The 19217-nt window shown below is 33.3% G+C and overlaps 1 protein-coding gene across 4 annotated transcripts in view; it reads left to right on the forward strand.

Annotated features, from left to right (window-relative positions):
* Positions 1-17241, forward strand: part of Tmem196 (transmembrane protein 196) — a 75802-nt gene extending 58561 nt beyond the window's left edge. For 2 of the 4 annotated variants that reach the window (XM_029484329.2, XM_021179584.3), the window contains exons 2-5: positions 9750-9806; positions 13290-13544; positions 14699-14772; positions 17077-17164. In XM_029484329.2, coding sequence (XP_029340189.1) covers positions 9750-9806; positions 13290-13544; positions 14699-14772; positions 17077-17083 — 393 coding nt within the window. In that variant the 3' untranslated portion in view covers positions 17084-17164. Of the gene's footprint in view, positions 1-9749; positions 9807-13289; positions 13545-14698; positions 14773-17076 lie in introns of all 4 variants that reach the window. The other 2 variants (XM_021179583.3, XM_021179585.3) reach the window with 1 other exon arrangement.
* Positions 17242-19217: the final 1976 nt, after the last annotated feature.

Consider the following 19217-nt stretch of genomic DNA (forward strand, 5'->3'; position numbering starts at 1 on the left):
AGATCCTCAGACACTGCATTGAATGAACAGACATGGGTGTGCACAGATTTTTTTTACACCACTTAAATCTTGGAATTGCTGTTATATACCCTGTACTAGATAGCTATATTACACAGAATTATTGTGTAAAGACTAGTTCTGAAATTGAGAGATCTTGTTAGGTTGATATCAATATCAGGTTGATCAATATTTCAAATTAGAGCACATTATATCAAGATTATAATTAACATAACAGATCTCTAAAGTTTTGTGACCTTATCCTTAGTAGCCCTTTATTCTCTGTAACAACTAATTTTTTCCTAGTATAAAAACTCAGCAAAGATTACAAGAGCCCAGCGAAAGGTCATTGATCTTAATCAGAAAATGTGCTATACTAGACCTTCCTTTGTAAACTGACAAGACTTAACAGGAATGATACCTGATGGCTTACAACAACAAACCTACAAAGTAACAAAGCAAGTGAATCCATTTTTAAAATATTCTGATGTTGTAATACCTCATTTTTACTCTTATCTTTTGGTAGTTTCAAAATTATTTCATCTAAGTGGAATGAAAAGTATATTTTCTCCAAAAATAAACATCGCAATATGACTTTGAGACAATGTGTTTTGGTTTGCTTTCTGTTGCTGTGGAAAACACTGTGATCAAAAGCAATTTTGAAAGAAAAGGGTTTACTTCAGCTTGCAGGTGATAGTTCATCACCCAGGGAGCCAGGGCAGGAACTCAAGACAGGAACTGAAGCAGAGGCCATGCACAAAAACTATTTATCAGGTTGCTTCCAGGCTTAAACTCACATACCTTAAGTATACACTCCAGGCCTGCCTGCCCAGGGATGGCACTCCCAAAAGATCTGGACTCTCCTATTTCAATTATCAATTAAGAAAATGTTCCACAGTCCTACCCATAGATCAGTCTGATAGAGGCAATTCTCAGATGTGTCAAGTTTACAAACAAGATCAGCCATCCCAGTTTTGGTTTTAAGGCTAGAACATGAAATAAAAATGATGTAGAACAGCAGTAGCCCCATAGAAGGAACAACAATATGAACTAACCAGTATCCTCAGAGCTCCCAGGGACTAAACCACCAACCAAAGAGTACACATGGTGGGACTCATGGTTCCAGCTGCATATGTAGCAGAGGATGGCATAGTCGGTCATCAATGGAAGAGGTCCTTGGTCCTGTGAAGGCTATATGCCCCAGTGTAGGGGAATGCCAGGGCCAGGAAGCAGGAGCAAGTGGGTCGGTAAGCAGGGGAAGAGGGAAAGGGATAGGGAAGGGGGGTTTCTGAGGTGAAACCAGGAAAGGGGATAACATTTGAAATGTAAATAAAGAAAATATCTAATAAAAATTTAAAATAAAATAAAAAGCCCACATGTCATAGAACTGAGAGAGGATAAAGTTATAATGCATAGCATTAAATGTTTTATTTATATAACATTACTAATAAAAATAATGCAAACTATTTTAAAAAAAGAACAGCAGTCATTTCTAACAGTATGGTAGCATTAGCATTCAAAGAAGAATATTGGGACACCACCTAGCCTTTTTACTTTCACTGAGGCAGGGTAAGCTATTCTGTGTCTATTCTTAAGGTGTAATTAATTTTCTGAAATATGTTTAATAAATTATAGTCTGGAATGTATACTCAGACAACTTTCCTGACCCATTTTCTGTCTCACATAAGAACACACCTTTTTTGAAACTGAAAAATTCCATTTTTACCTCCCAGATAAGGATCTTGTTCCACTCATAACTCAGGGCTGAGGTAAAATCCTTTGTGCCAACTTCGATCTAGCTTGCCCTACATCAGAAGTATCTGAAGATTCAGAAGAAGCTAGCTAAAACCAACAAAGATATGACTGTGGCACTTATACTGGCAACACCATACAAGTTGTTTCACCAAGGAGATAATTAATCATCTGACCAATTATATTGTTGGCAAAAAGTAGTAGTTAACTAAATTTGATTCTGTAAAAGAATAAATTGTATCCCAGCTATGTGTTTGAAATTGATTCACTTTGGCATATTCTTATTCGTTCACTTTGAAGTTACAGTATATCATGTTGAAATTATATTCCTAAATCATAGGATAAGGTCTGCTGTGGTAGAGTAGAAGGTAGCAAACAAATGATGTGTCACCTGAACAATGGCAGTAATGGAATATAGAACAGTACATTGAATTCCATTTATTATATGGTGTGAATATCAAATTCAATATAGATACTCTAACTAACCCATGAAACAAAATTTCTTTTCCAACACAATTTTTTAGAGTGTTAAACCGATATCAAAATACTCTGAGAAATGTTATTCAGCTATTACTATGAATTTTAAGGCTACATAATTCTTTTTACTCAAAATGAGTTATGACAGTCTCTGAAGGTGTAACTGTTTCCACTTTAATCTGAAGTAGTTTAAGTTTTAGTATATTTGACTGAGAAGAAAACAAACCTCATGTTGAGCTTCGTGAATCTCCATGGTATGTTTCATTTACTTCAAGGATTGATCTCAATTCTTAAAAGCTATTCTTTGGTACTTTTGATTTGTGCATGGAAAGTCTAATCCTAGTATTATCTGAATTCAATTCAATTTATTATAAAAAATGAGCTACAGGAAGCAATCTTGTGATAGTAATTAAGGACACTCTAGCAGAGTTCTTAAACCTCTGAATATGGGTTGACTTCTCTGAGAGATATCCCAGTTAGCTCTAATTATCAAATTATCACAGTCTAAACATCAGCTGAAAAGGGTATCTTAATTAAGAGATAGACTTTTGGGATAGCATTGGAAATGTAATTGAGGAAAATACATAATAAAAAAAAATATTTAAAAAAAAGAGAGAGATAGACTAGATCAGATGGGGCAGGTATTACAGTAATACAGTGGGAGACTGTATTAATTAACTGATGTAGAATGGCCCGGCCCACTGTGAGTAGTACCATTCTTTGGATATATGGTTCTAATCTATACAAGAAAGCTAGTTAAGCATGAGTCTGGGAATCAGTGAGCCAGTAAGCAGTTTCTGCTTCAAGTTCCTAGCCTCACTCCCTGCAATGACAGATTTTTACCTGGAAATATAAGCCTAATAAATCATTTGCTCCCCCTAAGATGCCTTTAGTCAGTATGTTTTATCAAAGCAAGAGAATGGAAATTAGAATATGCTTATTTATGGACTTTTAAAAATACAGTGACCATGAAACTGAGTAATTCATTAGTACAGATGAATATCTCAGTGGACTACCTCCATTATATTTGTACCTTGTGGAGATGAGGCACTTTTTAACCCTTCAGAATACTCAATACCTTCATATGATGCAAAGACATATCAACTCAAAAGAAGAAAAATCTTTCCCTTCATCATTTCACCATCACGCTCATAGCTCAAGCAATGACTATTTGTTTCTTTTGTGGTTTTCCAAGATTAATTTCCATATGTGTGAACAAAGTTGTCTTTAAGTTGTATTATACAGTTCTTTCCTTCTTGTGTAAAAAGTATTTTATATGTTCCTACACTTTCTTTCCACATAAGTACACCTGAACTTTCTGAATCACAATATAGTCCTGTTTCTAATATTCCATCATAGATTCAGAGACTTTAACTGAATTAACTAGTTCTGTACTGAATGACATTTAGGATTGTCTCTCTTATGGTGTTAGTAGTAATCGTAAGACAAATCAACACATACATCTTGCTTACTTGTAGATTTGAATAAACTCTCAAATGCAGGAATCCTGCAGCAAAAGAGATGTATATATGTGTGTGAATACATGTGCTTTATGTAAGAAATGTTGATTACTGTTTCCAAATGCCTCTCAAACTATCATCTATAAACCATATTACTGATTATCTAGACACTGTACAAGATAAAAAACTTATTATTAAATGTTATACCTTCTACCAATAAGAGAGGTAGAAAACATGTCTGAATTAGTTTGAGATATTTGTCATTTTATATTAACTTAAGCATAGCTATATTGAAAAGCCAATAGCATTTTAGGGAATTATCTCTTCATATCCTTTGCCTTTATTTTTATTAAACCATTTCTTCTTTATTGATATATTTCTAACTCAATCTATTTTAGAGAAATTTATAACTACAAATATTTCCCCAATGTGTCATTTTAAATTGGGATTATTGTTCTTTTTCCTGTTTTCTGTTTTTTAAATTTTCTTTTTTTCTAATTTTCTTAATTGAGTATGTGTGTGGGTTATGTGTTTGTGTGGGCATACCTACTCTAGTGCTCTTGAGTAGATCAAAGGATATTATAAACACAAAAACATAGCTTTGTGAAGTATGCAAAGACACAATTCTTTTCATTGAAGAATTGTATTAGAAATCAAGATTTGGCTATATAACAACTTTATGGCCAGTAGGATTAGTGAGATCTTGACTCATAAAACAAGCAATCAAAAAACAAGCATCTCGGTGATTTCCGTGTTGCTGAAATATGATTCCTTGTAAGCTGACAGGGAAAGGAAATTTATGGCATTAGAGTAATAAACATATTAGTATGGATATTAAGAAATGTGCATTTAAATTTTGCCTGTGTCTGAATGATTAGCTGTCTCGTTTTTTCAAATCACAGTTTACCTACCTAGTCATTGTTTTCAGTTTTGTTTTGATTTTTAATGATTAGTGAAGCCTACAGAAGGTTTCAAATTAGTTAGGTAAATATTCCAAAGCCCAATCAAGGCATATGGAAGACTATGCTCTTAGCTTTGATAGACATTACTATAACATTCTCCTAAACAGCTGTACTATTTTCATTTTCAAAAGCCACCCAAGATAATTATTGTTTCTCCAGATCACTAATAATTGCTCTCACCAAAGGCTTTGATATTTGGTGTCTCTGGCTCTTGTTTCACGTTAGCCATCTCATAGCTCTGAATTGCTATTTAACTGCTGTTTCATTTTTCTAGCATAAAAAAATGTTGACTACCTTTTCCTGTGCTGCCTCCTCCTCCTCTTCCTCCTCTTCCTCCTCCTCCTCCTCCTCGTCTTCTTCTTCTTCTTCTTCTTCTTCTTCTTCTTCTTCTTCTTCTTCTTCTTCTTCTTCTTCTTCTTCTTCTCCAAACATATATTCTTCCCTGAGATGTCTTCATGGATATTTTGCTTTTCCTTCCTTTTGTTTATTTATTTATTTATTTTGTGAGAAACGAAATGGGTTATTCAGTAGGCCACATTACACACTTGAAAAAGGAACAAGAGTTCCAGTGATGCCCCAATTCCATCTTTAGGGTCATGGTATGTGGTTAAGGTTTAAATACTGGGTCAGAGATCTGCATATCAAGGTATAATTCCCAACCATCACTGACCCATCATTTTCTCTCATGTTGTAAATTTTTTCTCTCCTCTAGTTAGTCCTGGCTTAGGGCTTCCTCTTCCTCATCACAAGATTGAAGAGGACAAAAGCCTGACTCTTCTTTTTAAGTTGTAGAATACAACACCTCAGAAAGAATCCCAAACCTAAACTCCAAAGGACAAATGGGAAAGCTGTCAGAATTGGTATAAAGTCATAACCCACTAAAGCGCAGACCACATCTATTTGTTTGTGGGCCTTTTGTTTCATTTTGGTCATTTTTCTGTTATATCTTTGTTCATTTCTTTTGATTTTCTTTTTTCTTCTTTCCTTTTTCTTTTTGGAGAAAGAAAAGGAGAAGGAGAGGACATGAAGTTGGGATTTTTTCTCTAAATATTGAAACTCCAAATTATCAGCAGACTAACATCTGCACTGGTTAAAGTTATTGTTATTGTTGTTTTATTTAAAAACATATATTCACATATGTTGATCATGTTTTCCCCTCTCCAAACTCCTCCCAGATCCTCCCCACCTCCCTACCAACCCAACTTAAGGTGTTGTGTTCTACAACTTAAAAAGGAGAGTCAGGCTTTTGGACCATATTTTAATTCAGTTGCTTTTTTATGATTGAAGACTTAATTGTTTCCTTCGTTTTTAATATTTTTGTGTAATTATTATTTGCATATGTATCGTCCCAGTGCCCATTTTCTCAATTTTTACTATAAAATTACTCTGATTTTTCCAGATCATCCCATGTCATGGTTGATTATATATCAAGCTAACTTTAAGCATAAAAATATTTGAAGAACGTTTATGAAGTATCAAAGGTTTAAAGGAAAAGTCTATTACCAATAATAAAAGGCACAGGGTGGACTAAAATTACAGGAGGATGAAATAACTACCTGTTTCTAAGAGCCATTAGAGACCAAACAATCCTGACTTCTTGACCTTCTGTTATGAACTTAGAAAATATTTCTCCAGTGAACAGCCTTAATTTGACCTTCTTGCTTCTCCACCTCTCCCTGAGAGTAATCATGGAGTCAATGTTACTGTAGAAGCTGAAGTGAGTGATCTGTTGGTAAGGTACAGTCAGTCATGCATGTGAACTTCAGTTCATGTGATTCTTTGATCCATACTGTACTCAGGAATCACCTGAGAAAATTAAAAAGTGCTGACTCTTGATTCCACTCAGCATTCCAATGGTAAATTCCCAGAACATTTTAATTGATCTGCAGCCCATCTTGAGAACTGCTGACCTTAAAAAGGTTTTTAAAGCTGATATATATTTTACACAATTTTTACAGGGATCGTAAAGGAAATGCAATCCCAAAGGAAGGAAGCTCTAGGGCAGAGGATCATTTTTCTGTGGTCTAGCCAGGGTTTATGTGCATTTTATGTGTAAACCTCCAACGTAATAGTTTTAAGAAGTTCATAGTGATCATTTTTAACTAAGAAGTGATTAGACTGTATTTTAAAAAAAAAAAATGAAGAGCCAATAGTGATTGATTTACAGTTTTAAACCCAACTACAGAAGAAACAGTCCAGTGCTACTTGGATGCTATGTTTCTACTTTTAACCTTTGTGATTTTCGTGATGTTTCTGTGCTTCTTTAAATTAACCAATTCTTATAAAATTGTGTGATCGTGTGACAGTTATTAAAATATTTAGTTCAGTTTTCATTTCAGCAAATTTTGGGGAAAAAAGTAGGGCTTCTTCTGCTTTCTAGCCAGGAAATCTTCTTTTCAACTTTGGTGCAAATTATTTCATCCGATGCAGTTAATGTAATATGAGAAATAATTGTAATGGGCTGTCTTAAGACGAGAGTTGTTCATCACCTCTATACTTTTATCTACTACAATTCCCTGGACAAATGTGATATTCACAAAAATCTCACATTTGAATATGAATTTGGCTGGATGCTTTGGCTCAAAATTCAAGACTTTTATATTAAGAATTCTGTATTTTATTTACTATGTTAATTTAAATTGTCAATATGATAAGAATCATTCTAGTGAGCAATAACTTTTTGCTCTTCTTATGATTATCTTTGAGATGCTCGTCTTTAAATTCTGTTCCTCATGATCTGTGCTTGACTTGTGCTTCAGATAGTAACCCAGTACTATGAATATTCTCCAACATCAGTGGCCATCCTCAGCTTTAGAACTTATTCTCCTCCACATACAGCTTCTTTTTCTATTTCATTGTTCTTCAGGTTAGAATTTTATTACTCATTATTCCCACTGTCCAGGCTTACAGTGTAAGGCAGGTGAGTAATGTTAAGGGTTCTTTGTTGTTACAGACCAGTCTCAGTTTAGACAGTGCACATTCATATGTCCTCAGAGTCGATAATTTTTCAAGATTCTGTATCCACCTTCTTGTGACAGCCAAGATCTGCCTTGTATAAACAATTGGTCAGGAGTAAAAGGTTCTCTTTTACAGAAGAAACTTTTACAGAAAATTTTTTAAATGCTTGACTAAAAGTCAATAGGAAAATGTTACCTAACATCTCTCCTACTATACAATCTCCCTCCACAGTCCTTAGCTCCATCTAGGTGAAGTGATTCAATGGGAATAAGCAATTTCCTCACATCTAGATTTTCCAACCAAATGGCTGGAATGGAGAATGCTGCTTACATTATTCTGGTCCTTTGAGCTTTGTTGTAAATAAATAATGGTGATATATATATAAAGACAAACCAAGGAACACAAAACTGTGCTACTACCAAATTATTTCAAGAATAAATTTGAGGTAAATTGACTTCCAGATTGAATAACAGATTAGTTAACAAAACTTAAAGAGAAAGACATACCTAGGCTTTCATCTGAAGCTTGAGGAGGTAAAAGGAACATCAGTTGTCCGAACTTGAATTGCTTGAGCTCAGCCTTGAAGCCTGTGGGGGTAGAAACAGTACCAATGATTTCACAAAAAGCTAAAGTATATTTTGGTCCATGACACTGATTCTGTATTTAGAAAATACTGCTTACTCCTCTGAATTTATGCAAATGTACTAAGTTGTTTTCTTCTATGGCATTTACAGAAATTTGCACATACAAACACTCAAAGTACTCCGTGTTATTTTTTCTATTTGATGTTTGGAAAGATTATATAACTTCTTTGATTAGATAAACAATCATTATCATTTCCTCAGTAATTTGAAAAGTTGTCTAAGATATTTACCAAATTCTTATGTATCCTAACTAACCCACTAAGCTCTCATGCTATATACTACATGTTTTATAACTGTCTTACTTTCTTAAGGGCGAGTTCCTTCACAGCAACTTCCCTTACCCATTGTTCTGCAATATATTCCTCACATACATGTTATTTCAGAGAAGTCTTAGGATGTTTTGGTATGCATTTTTAAAAATATATATCCAGATACAAAATACTTAATTGAAACTAGTTATTATTAGCTATAACTTAAGATTTTTTGAAATTATATTACATTTATTTATATAGGGGTATGTGTGTGTGAGAGTGTGTGTGTGCGCGCGCGCTCATGAATATCAGAAAACATCCTGCAGTAGTTGTTTCTTTCCTGCCACTATGTGAGTCACAGGAATTGAACTCAGGTTGTCAAGTATGCTGGCAAGTACCTTGCTCACTGTTTCATCTTACTGGCCTAAAATAACAACAACAAAAATTTAAAATCAAATGGAAGCAGATGTCTTAGTAAAATTAAAAGCCATTACTTTTCTTATTATTTATTGATGAATTAATTATTTTAGCTACATGGTTAGACCAATTCAAGTATCAACAAATTTACACTCAAATATCCTTAAATATGTCTTTCCAGATTAAAGTCTTGACTGTAATATGACACAAAGTATTTTTATCATGGGTGGATGACGGCTCTGCAAAGCAGCTTTGTGACCTATTTTCTATTTATATTAAATCATATGCTATCAACACCTTCATCTGTTTGGGCTTTTTGGGATGTCCACAAAGCATCTTTTTGTCAAAATAATGTAGTTGTTGCCTCAAAATGAGAGGTACAAATAATGTCTATATGGAGGATGATCTCTTTGTTTGATGTCTGATCACTTTATCTTGGTTATTTTCCCTACCCATAAAATAACTTATTGGGTCTTAGGTGCTTACTATGAATGTTATATTATATAGCATGTTTGTCTCTGAGAAAGTAGAAAAGAAAATGACAGTAAAATTAAACAAGAGGAGCAAAATTCTAGTTTCTCTACTTCACATGTTTCCTGTTGATAAGTTGATTTTGCTTAAGTCTCACGATTACCTTTTTGAAAAACAATAAATAAATTTTAGCCTTTTTTTAGTCTTTAATATTCTACAACAAAGAATTTTTTTGGTTTTGAGGGGAATCTGAAACATGTAAAGTTCCTGGGAGCAAATGCCATGAATGGATTATAATAAGCTAAAAATCCAGGCTTCTCCTCTCTGTGATAATGCAATAATTCTTCCTTTCTTTTGCAGTTTCTTCTATGTGGCATATGTGGAATACTGTGCGCCAAAAAAAAGTCAGGACTTGTCGTAAGTTTTTGCATTGTTTGTATAGTACATTGAAGGGTTGAAATTCAGGCACTCAAAACAGAAATGATGACTTAGAGGACTTTTATCTACTTAATGCTGCTAATTTAGAATTAGATGGAAGCTAGGAAACAAATTCTAGATTTATTGTTTTAAAGAAAACTATCAATAGTATAAGAGATTAGGAAAAAAACACCAAAGTTTCTGAAAAGTTCTGGTATACTCTTTTAGCATATGAATATTTAAACTTTAATATTTGCTATATAGGGGATTGTGTGCAGTTTTCCACTTAGAGATTTGCAGGCAATCACCTGGGTCCTTCCAGGAGCAAATAAAGGTAAAGCTTACTCTCTGAGAAATTAAGCTGGATAAATATAGATCTTGGCATAAGGATTTTTTTTACTTTTTAACTGAGAAGCTAATTTTGTAAAGCACCAAGACAGATGTGATCCTATGGATACAGTTAATTCTTTATTTATTTTATTTAATTCATCTCTATTTCTGTGAGTACACATTTAAACTTTTTCAGATGTTTATTGTATCACCACAGGACTCTGGAGTAGGCAACATGCTCCCTGTTAACTACATGCTGAAAAGTAGACTTCTTGACATTTTGTGAGCATTAAAAAAATAGAAAAGACATGGTTTGTTTTACTGAGTACTATAGAAAGTATCATAAATCTTTACAAAATTGGAAAACATAATTACACAAGGACCCTGGAGAATGTTCTTTGATCTAAAAAAAAAAAAATAGTTTTACAATGACAAGTCAGGTACTGGAGTGAATGGGGATCTCCCAGTCATCCTCATCTTCCATCTTTCCCGAATTTCTTTCTTTACAAACATATCTATTGAGGAAAGACAGATAAAGCATCCACTGTGTCAGTCATGTTTAATATAATTGTTAAACTTTTGAATGAAATGGGAATCCTTGAGGAAATATACTTGTAATTGTTGGCATTTATAATTCTTCCCCCACTCTTTAGGAATGTCCTTTATTCTTTCTATACCTTTCAATTTTCAATACTTGTTATGATTGTATTGAAACAGCTTATTTGAAGAAGAAATTAAAAGGGAACAAAAATTAATGGAAGTGATGAGAGGATGAAGGGGTATGATTTAATTTTTAAGGCACTGTGTGTCTTCACTGTCTTTCTAATCAGAAACTACCATGTAAATGGTACTATTAGACAATCCATAATCTTCCTGTATTTAATGAAGTTGACTAGTGGCAGGTAACCCCAAGGATTTTATGCTGAACATTGAATGTTTTACAACATGTATTCTTTACTATATCTCTTCAGTCTATAATCTCTTACCTAATAGGATTTGAAATAGTATATGATTAAGAACCTGGATATTAATTCTAATATTTTAATTCAAAGGTGACAATATTCTACCAATGCATATGAATGCAGTGCAATCAACTATTGCAGCTACCGAGAATAACATTAACAAGAGACATGTTTATTTTAAAATAAATATTTCATCTACTTTTATAATAACATTCATTCCTTAATTGAATGCTACAGTGTATAACCATTTAGTATTATCTGTGAATTAGTAAACACCAAAATATATACTCAAGAAACTGCAAGGCAAGTGAGTATTATTTAAAATAGGCTGTAACTGGTTGATTCCACTTAAATTTTGAAATGCATATTGCCACTAAATGGGATGATTTGGTGATTTGGTAATCAATTTTCAATGCTACATTAAATCAGATATACAAAGATTGTATTCCTCCATCATAAGATCTTCAGCCCTGATGATAAGTACCCTGACATAATCACAATAAGTAAGGCAGAATTAAGTTTGAAAAATGAAACAAATAACTGTACTAATAGAAAGCTTTGCCTGTCAAACTTTATTTAGTGGTGCTTCATACATTCATTGCCTGGCCCTCACCTGGAACTTCATTCAAGGAAATTGCTTACAATACTATTTGAATAATTTTTTCCTCTCTCTATTCCTAAATCAGCCTATTCTCCCTTCCACTCCCTCCACTCCCATTGACCATGTCATGCTTATATATTAAACTTCATTACACTCAAAAGTATTAACACAAAATTACTCATGATATAGAAGCTCTCACTTAGGGTCAGTAGGTACTAGATACTCAAAAAATAATTGTTGAACTCAACTAACTACTGATAACAAACAATATCTTATAATGTAAAAATAAACACTAAAGTAAGTTATAAAACTGTTTTCCCTAAAGAATTAACACAACAGATAATATCAATAATGTCCAGTAAGGCCTTCTGAAAAAGTTACAACTTACTTTTTCTATTAGGGGTCGGTCCAAAGAAAAAGCAAAATTACTTCCAGGAAAATATAAGTGGCCTTGAGATAAAATGTGTATGGTGTATCAATGGGCAAGAAAGGCTTGGGTGGGGATAGTACAATTGTACAAGTACAAAGTAGTCCATGCCTAGCATGTAAGAGGCCTCATGTTTTGTCCCAAGGACCAGGAAGAGGAGTGTAATTGGCTACTATGTTCCATAAAATAGAAATATGACTGGGTAATAAGTTAGTACAGCCTTATAGAAGATCTATTAAATCCTATAAGGTAATTTAAACCAGTTGCTTAAAGCACATAAAGTTATTATGAAGCTCTATAAATAGTCAACTAAATTTATTAAGTATTCAAAGGATATTTACTACACAGAAAGCACATGCCTCCAAGGATCCTCTTTAGGTTGAGTTAACATCTTATCTTTATGAATAGAGACTCGTGTTAAGCCAAGTGTAAGATCAACAGTAAAAACCACACTCAATCAAACAACACTGTAACAGTTCACAGTGGTGCCAGACAACAACAAAAATAATTGAATGATGTTGGGCCAGGTTATAGAAAGTCCCTAAGATACCTATTAGAAGATATATACAAGAAAGTAATGAAGAAAAAAAAAGATTGAGATAAATTCCCAAAGTTCACCAAGGTTGAAAGTTATAGCTACTTGGATGCTTAGAGAAGATGACAAAATAAAGCTGAATTTAAGTCAAAGAATCTGACCTGATCACTACTCATTCTTCCAAATTGTTTTAGTGCTTCTTGCACTAATACTGTTATTATTGTATTATACAACATATTGTACAAATATTGCATACGTGTATAATACAGTTATATTGTATTAGGGATCATGCAGCTGATATCTGTTCTTCACACAATAAGCATGCATATAGGACATGGTTATTATTTTCATCTGAAACTAGCCAAAAGCTAAATTTGGTTTCCTTCAGAGTATCATAAGATATACTATTGGCTCCATTTTGGAAGTTCTATGATGTACTTTATCAACATTATGTCTGACTGAATGAAGTCGCTACTAACAGGCACACCTGTTCTACCTCCTTATAAACAAAGAAAGCGTATTCTTTTCATTGCAGGTTCACCATCCTTAGCCTGCAGCAACATGAGGCTCTATTTTCTGGACATCACAGCCCTATCAACTTTAACTCCCCTTTTCTTCTTTTTCTCAGATGATCCTCTTTTCAGCCTGCTGTATCTGTGGACTCATTGGAGGCATCCTGAATTTTCAGTTTCTTCGGGCAGTCACAAAAAAGACCTCATCCCTGTACCCACTGCACCTCGCTTCCATGTCTTTGGCATGTATCGGCATTGGGGGCTGCACTGTCTCCTCTTGGCTCACTTGTCGTCTAGCCAGCTATGAGCAAAGGAGGATGTTCTCAGAAAGGGAACATTCCCTGCATCACTCTCATGAAATGGCTGAGAAAGTGAGTTTTTCTTTTTCATTTTGCCTCACACTGCTGCCATGCAATGAACACTACAATCTAGGTGGATCAATTTGCAAGCTTACATGGCAATTTGTGGAATCACATTTTGTAATTCTGACCCTATTATATTAAGAGCAGGGGTTTTTAATTAGTTTTCTCTGCAATTCATAGGTGCAGCCATTTTCAGCAGAATTTTGTAGCCTCTGTCTATTTGAAACCATAGCTCCTAAAATAGCATTTTATAAAATATTAAGCACCTTATAAATATGGATTTTTATGTATTTACTGAGGAAAAACATAAACTAAATTCAGCCTCCACTCAATAATGCCAGCTTTAGAAATCACATGAATTCTCTTTTCCAGTACATCCTTTGTGCTTATAAGTAGATGCATTTGATTATGTAAATTAGGTTCTCAAGCATAAAAGAGGCTCTTTAGTGAGGCGATAAAAAGCCTTGTCTATCAGTGAAGATATTACAATCCATATAAAGCTTCATTGAATTCTCGTCTAAACTTCATGCATATGTGTATAGCTTTGCCTGTATTTTACAAAATGCTGATTGCATAATTGTTTCATGAAACCTATTCAAACAGAAACTTATATTAGTTGCATTAAGGAGCAAACATTATAGAAAGATCTGAATGTGTTCCTATTAACACATTTAGTTTGATACACATTTTTAAATTCAGTTCTTATTACTTGATCTATTCAGGAAAAGATAAACATCTGTAAAACTCACTAAGATAATGGGCAAATTACATTTTGATTTATTTCTTGAAAATAAAATCATACAGTCATAGTATAAAAGAAATAGTAGCAAGAGTTATGCATATCATAATGTTATTTTTAAGTTAAATATTTATTTTATTGTTCATCTGTCTTTATTTTGTATATCTATACATACAGAGAAGAGATTCTCATTGATTGTCCCAAGGAAGCAATTGTGGTCAGATTTGTACATGTCATTCAAAATAAAAGAATTGACATTATAAATATAAGGACTTATTAGTTTTAAAGTAGGTTATTAAAATAGAAGATTATTACATATTTTGATAGCAGCTCCTTTATATTCTGTTTTTATGCTGGTGTTATTTAGCTTTTCTTTGCATATGTTTCTTCAATATTTATTGTATAATTGTTATATTTACATTAGAGATTGAGGGCTATTGAAATAACCGACTTGCCCAGCTGCCCGGTGGTGCCCCCGACACCAGAGTTACCTACAAGGTACGCTGACTTCTAGGGAGTTACCATGTTGTAATGTTGCTACAGGAAGCACTGCCTCTATTAGAAAGCCATGGTATCCACAGATCAGTCTGGACTGATGCTGTGTGCTCCTCAAAGTATCACTTTTAGAAGGGTTACTCTGAGGAGCAGACATAAACCTACATGGCAAAATCTTACAGCTTCAATGTTGGTTGAGTATTTCAAATATTCAGCCTGCCTCTAAGCATCCAAGCACTGTACTGCTTGGATGATTCACTATTCCCTTTATTCTCTGCTGCATCACAATTCTGACTCAGTACCATCATTCACAGATGAGACTTTTGTTTTAATAATAGATGAGTCTGGATAAAGACAAACTGTAATTCTATCATGCCAAAATTGCATGAACCAATAGCCAAAGTTTAACATTAATATAGTAAAATGTCTGTGTGTAATTTTTCTTTTGGTAAAATTATCTGATATTCCTATTCATTTCACATATTTCCAGTTGTTAGCAATAAATATTCAAGACTCTTAGTTTGGCCAAAGAGAATAACTGGAAATGCAGAAAGTTACATTTGCAGTCCATTTAAAAGAAGTATATTTATTTATAAATGTCCAAGTATGTTCTTGCCCAGATTAGGAGTATAGACTTATTAAATTGTAAATGCCAATTTGCAAATGAAATGATGAGACTCATCCATTTAAAACTAACTTTCGCTATTATTTTCTAATGGTAATTTTACTGTGTCTGTGATTGAATGAATTTCGTTAAGAGTATTGTTTGAATTTATAAGATTTTAGAAAACATTTTTCTTAAAATCTTACAAAAATATTGATACTTTAGTTGTGTGAGCTTTAGGCTTTTATTTGAAGTCTTTTTAGGGAATGGAAAAGGCAACTGAGATTCTTATTTCTATGTACTTACTAAGAAGTTTTCTTTCTCTTCTAGCAGGATAAAATAAAATGTGATTCATTAAATTTTATATTAACTTTGGGAATTGAGTTTGGCTAATTTTTCTGTCAATCACCTTTTATCATTATAAGCTTAATACCAGCCCAATTATTCCACATTTTTAGTCCTGTTTTCACTGTGTTCATCCTTAGAAGTCTCCCTGACAGAAACAAGATAGAAATGGGTAGCAAGCAGAAGACTAAGAAAACAGCTTCACTTGAAATGTTTTTGCCACCCTTTTGAAAGTCAGCTTCTTAAAATACAGAATTGTCAATCTTGCATAATAGACAAATTTGCTAATATACTATCTATAATACATGTACTATGGTAAATGTGAATTGGCCCCTAATCATAAGCACGGGACCTGGGAAAGTGACCTAGATTGTAGAGTTATTGCCTAGTATCTCAAGCATCTTGTAGACCAGGCAAAGTGGCACATGCCTGGGTTTCTAAAACTCAGAAGGTAGAAACAAGAGGGTCAGAAATTCAAGGCCAGCTCCAGGTACATAGTATGTGTCTAACAAGCCTGGACTGCATAAAACCTTCTCTCAAAAATCAACCAAATGAACAAACAAACAAAACTATATGAATTCAAGTCATCTAAGATTCAAGTATTTTCTATAGTTGCAAATGAAACTTTTTATGTTACTTCATTTTTTTGTATCTGTATATTCATGTCCTCCCAAGCACATTTTTCTGAGTCCTTTAAAAACATGCCCTAAGTTTTCATTGTTACTTTTTTACTGTACAAGTGACTGTGTCATTATAAACAATTTTCCTGGCTAGCCATGATAGTTTACACTGAGAGTTTCAACACTCATGAGTCTGAAGCAGAAGGTTTGCAAGCTTGAAGCAACTTTGAGCTATTCAATTTTAATTCCGGTCTGGGCTACATCTCTAGAACCCATTCAAAACAAAATAAAGCCTAAACACAATAAGCATCTTCTCACTGAAAACCTCAAGGTCCCATGGTTTTCTATAAACACCTATAGAATGTGTTGGTATTTTGTTGATGTGCTTGACAGAAGAGTTTGGGTATTGGGAAAACCTGGTCACTTAGGCATCTTTTTTCTAGGTTAGTATCTTCCAGTAAAGGGTTGAAGAAAAGGGGGGGGGGGGGCAGCAGGGATTCGGTACGTGGATAGAGTGACTAATTTGTGTATATAAACCTAGGCTGTCACTTCAGCATTTTCATGTGCTACAAGATGCCATGAAATTTCATTTCCTAAATCACAACAGTACCTATTCTTGTCCTTCGTCCCCTCTCAAAAAATGGCTTTCAATGGCCTGTAATTTTTGTGTTTCTATTAAGCATATCAATGTTTTACTCTAACATGAGTTTTAATTAATTCATGTAATTTTGCTAACAGGAAATGACAGACAACATGAGCAATGGAGCACCACAACTGATATTTAATGGAAGAGTACAATCAATGTTTTAAAGAACTCAACATTTTTCAGGTTGTTCATGAGGCAGGAGAAGCTGAAGACTTGGGAGTAGCAGTTAAAATGGCTCTTGGATTTCTTATTTCTCCTGGGCATCGACTAAAGTTATTCCTTCTCAGTTTGGCCTCACTCACCCTCTATCCCTTTCTAGAGGGTATAAACTTTCCAGAAATGTTGTAGCTTAGTCATCTCAGCAGACTGACCAATTGTTCTGAAGAAGATTCCTCCAAAAAACTAAATGGAAATAGCAGTGATTAATACTGTACACAGACACCATTTGACTAGCATGAGCTTTAGAATTGTAATTGCATATTTTATGAATCATTCAAAAGTAAACACATACAGAACCAACAATAACTTATTGATGTCTTTGTTTTGAAAGACAAATGACTTCAAGTATGGTAAAAATCAAGACCTCAGCAATTCCTTGTTGCAACAGCATTGTAATTAATTTCAATTTGTGAATGAATTATATTTCATAATTTATTTATAACTTACAAAAAACTAAAGCTTAAAAGGTGATTTTTTTAGTTAGAGAAAGAATATTAATCTGTATGATATTTTTGCACTTTTGAACAAGTGAATACTATGTAAGGAAAATAAATGTTTTCATTATTCTGTGCAAATTGATCTTCATGTTCATGAATGAGTCTAAGAATAAAGTATTGTGTATACATAGGTGTATATATACTGTAAATACAGAAAATACACACATCATATATTTATAGCTACATGAATGTAAATAGGTAATATGGAAGAAATTGTAATGTTATGAGGTTATTCACCTAGCTATGAGAAGGCCATTGCTCAAAGCTTTCTAAGCCCACAATGTCACATATTTAATTTCTACTCTATCCATGCATTTCCTTCTTTTTCTTAAATCTATTGTGTGGTAGACAATCATTGTGGCTGATACATATGGAGCTGAGTGACTTGAATATTGAAGCATGAATATAAACTACTTTGTTGTTGATATTTAACTGTGATTATGATGTTTATGTAAAAGTAATTGTTAATATTGATTTATAAGTGTAACTTCAATCATATAAATCCTTATTTCTAAACAAAAATTATTATCTAAGATTATTACTGATATGTTTATTTCATATAACTTTCAGCCAAATTAAGCTCTGTAATTGGGAAATGGTAACCTTAGTGAAGTTAACACTACCTTTGCTATACTTTAGATGTTTTATCTCCTTTGATGATTAACATGAAGGTCATGTGTTGGAAAGGATATATTCAAAGTATCTGAAGGAGTTCTCGGTGTAAGAAAATTAAAAGATAAACTGACAGTCACATAGTTAAAGCCAATTTTTCTCTTCCACAATGCAATATTAAAATAACAATCAACAATATGTATAAAAGATCAAACATCATGGACTCTAAAGATATTTATGAAAATTAATCTCTGACAACATACAAATTAATATTTTTAAATAAGTATCATTGCACCATATATTTTTATTAATTTCCAAAACTAAGCAAATTTCAACTCATTTTTCTGAGTTACTCAATCACAGCTAAATTGATATATTTCATGCTTGGTATGAGAACTTACAGTCACAAGCAAGACAAGAGTTTTCACTGTGCTAACAAAACAGCAATAATTTGGTCTAAGGTCCCATGAGCCTTTTAACAATGCCATCAGTAAACCTGTTGAGATGAACTACTTAGAAAATTCTGGATAAAAATGGCCTCTTAATTTGGTATAGTTTTGAACTCTTCCTCACTTGTTTGGACACTTTTTTGTCTGGTATATTACAAATACTGTCCATAGATTTGATATAAAATAATGAATCATCATCATCACTACTCATTTCATGCTGCACATAGGCATGATATTTGCCACTAAAAATGCAAACTTTAAGCACCTAGAAATCTCAAATATATATGGTTATACTAAATTTATGCTGAAGTTGGCTTAATCTTTAAGGAAGAAACCCACTGACTCAAATTTTGGTAGTATTTCTCTGTTGGCATGTAAAATACAGAATTATAAAACATCAACATATTTAATAACTTTTGAATTTATTTATAAAAACACATATTAAAAAAACAAAGA

The sequence above is a fragment of the Mus caroli genome, unplaced genomic scaffold, assembly GCF_978045245.1.
Source record: "Mus caroli unplaced genomic scaffold, Mus_caroli_1 scaffold_14, whole genome shotgun sequence".
Taxonomy (NCBI): Eukaryota; Metazoa; Chordata; class Mammalia; order Rodentia; family Muridae; genus Mus; species Mus caroli.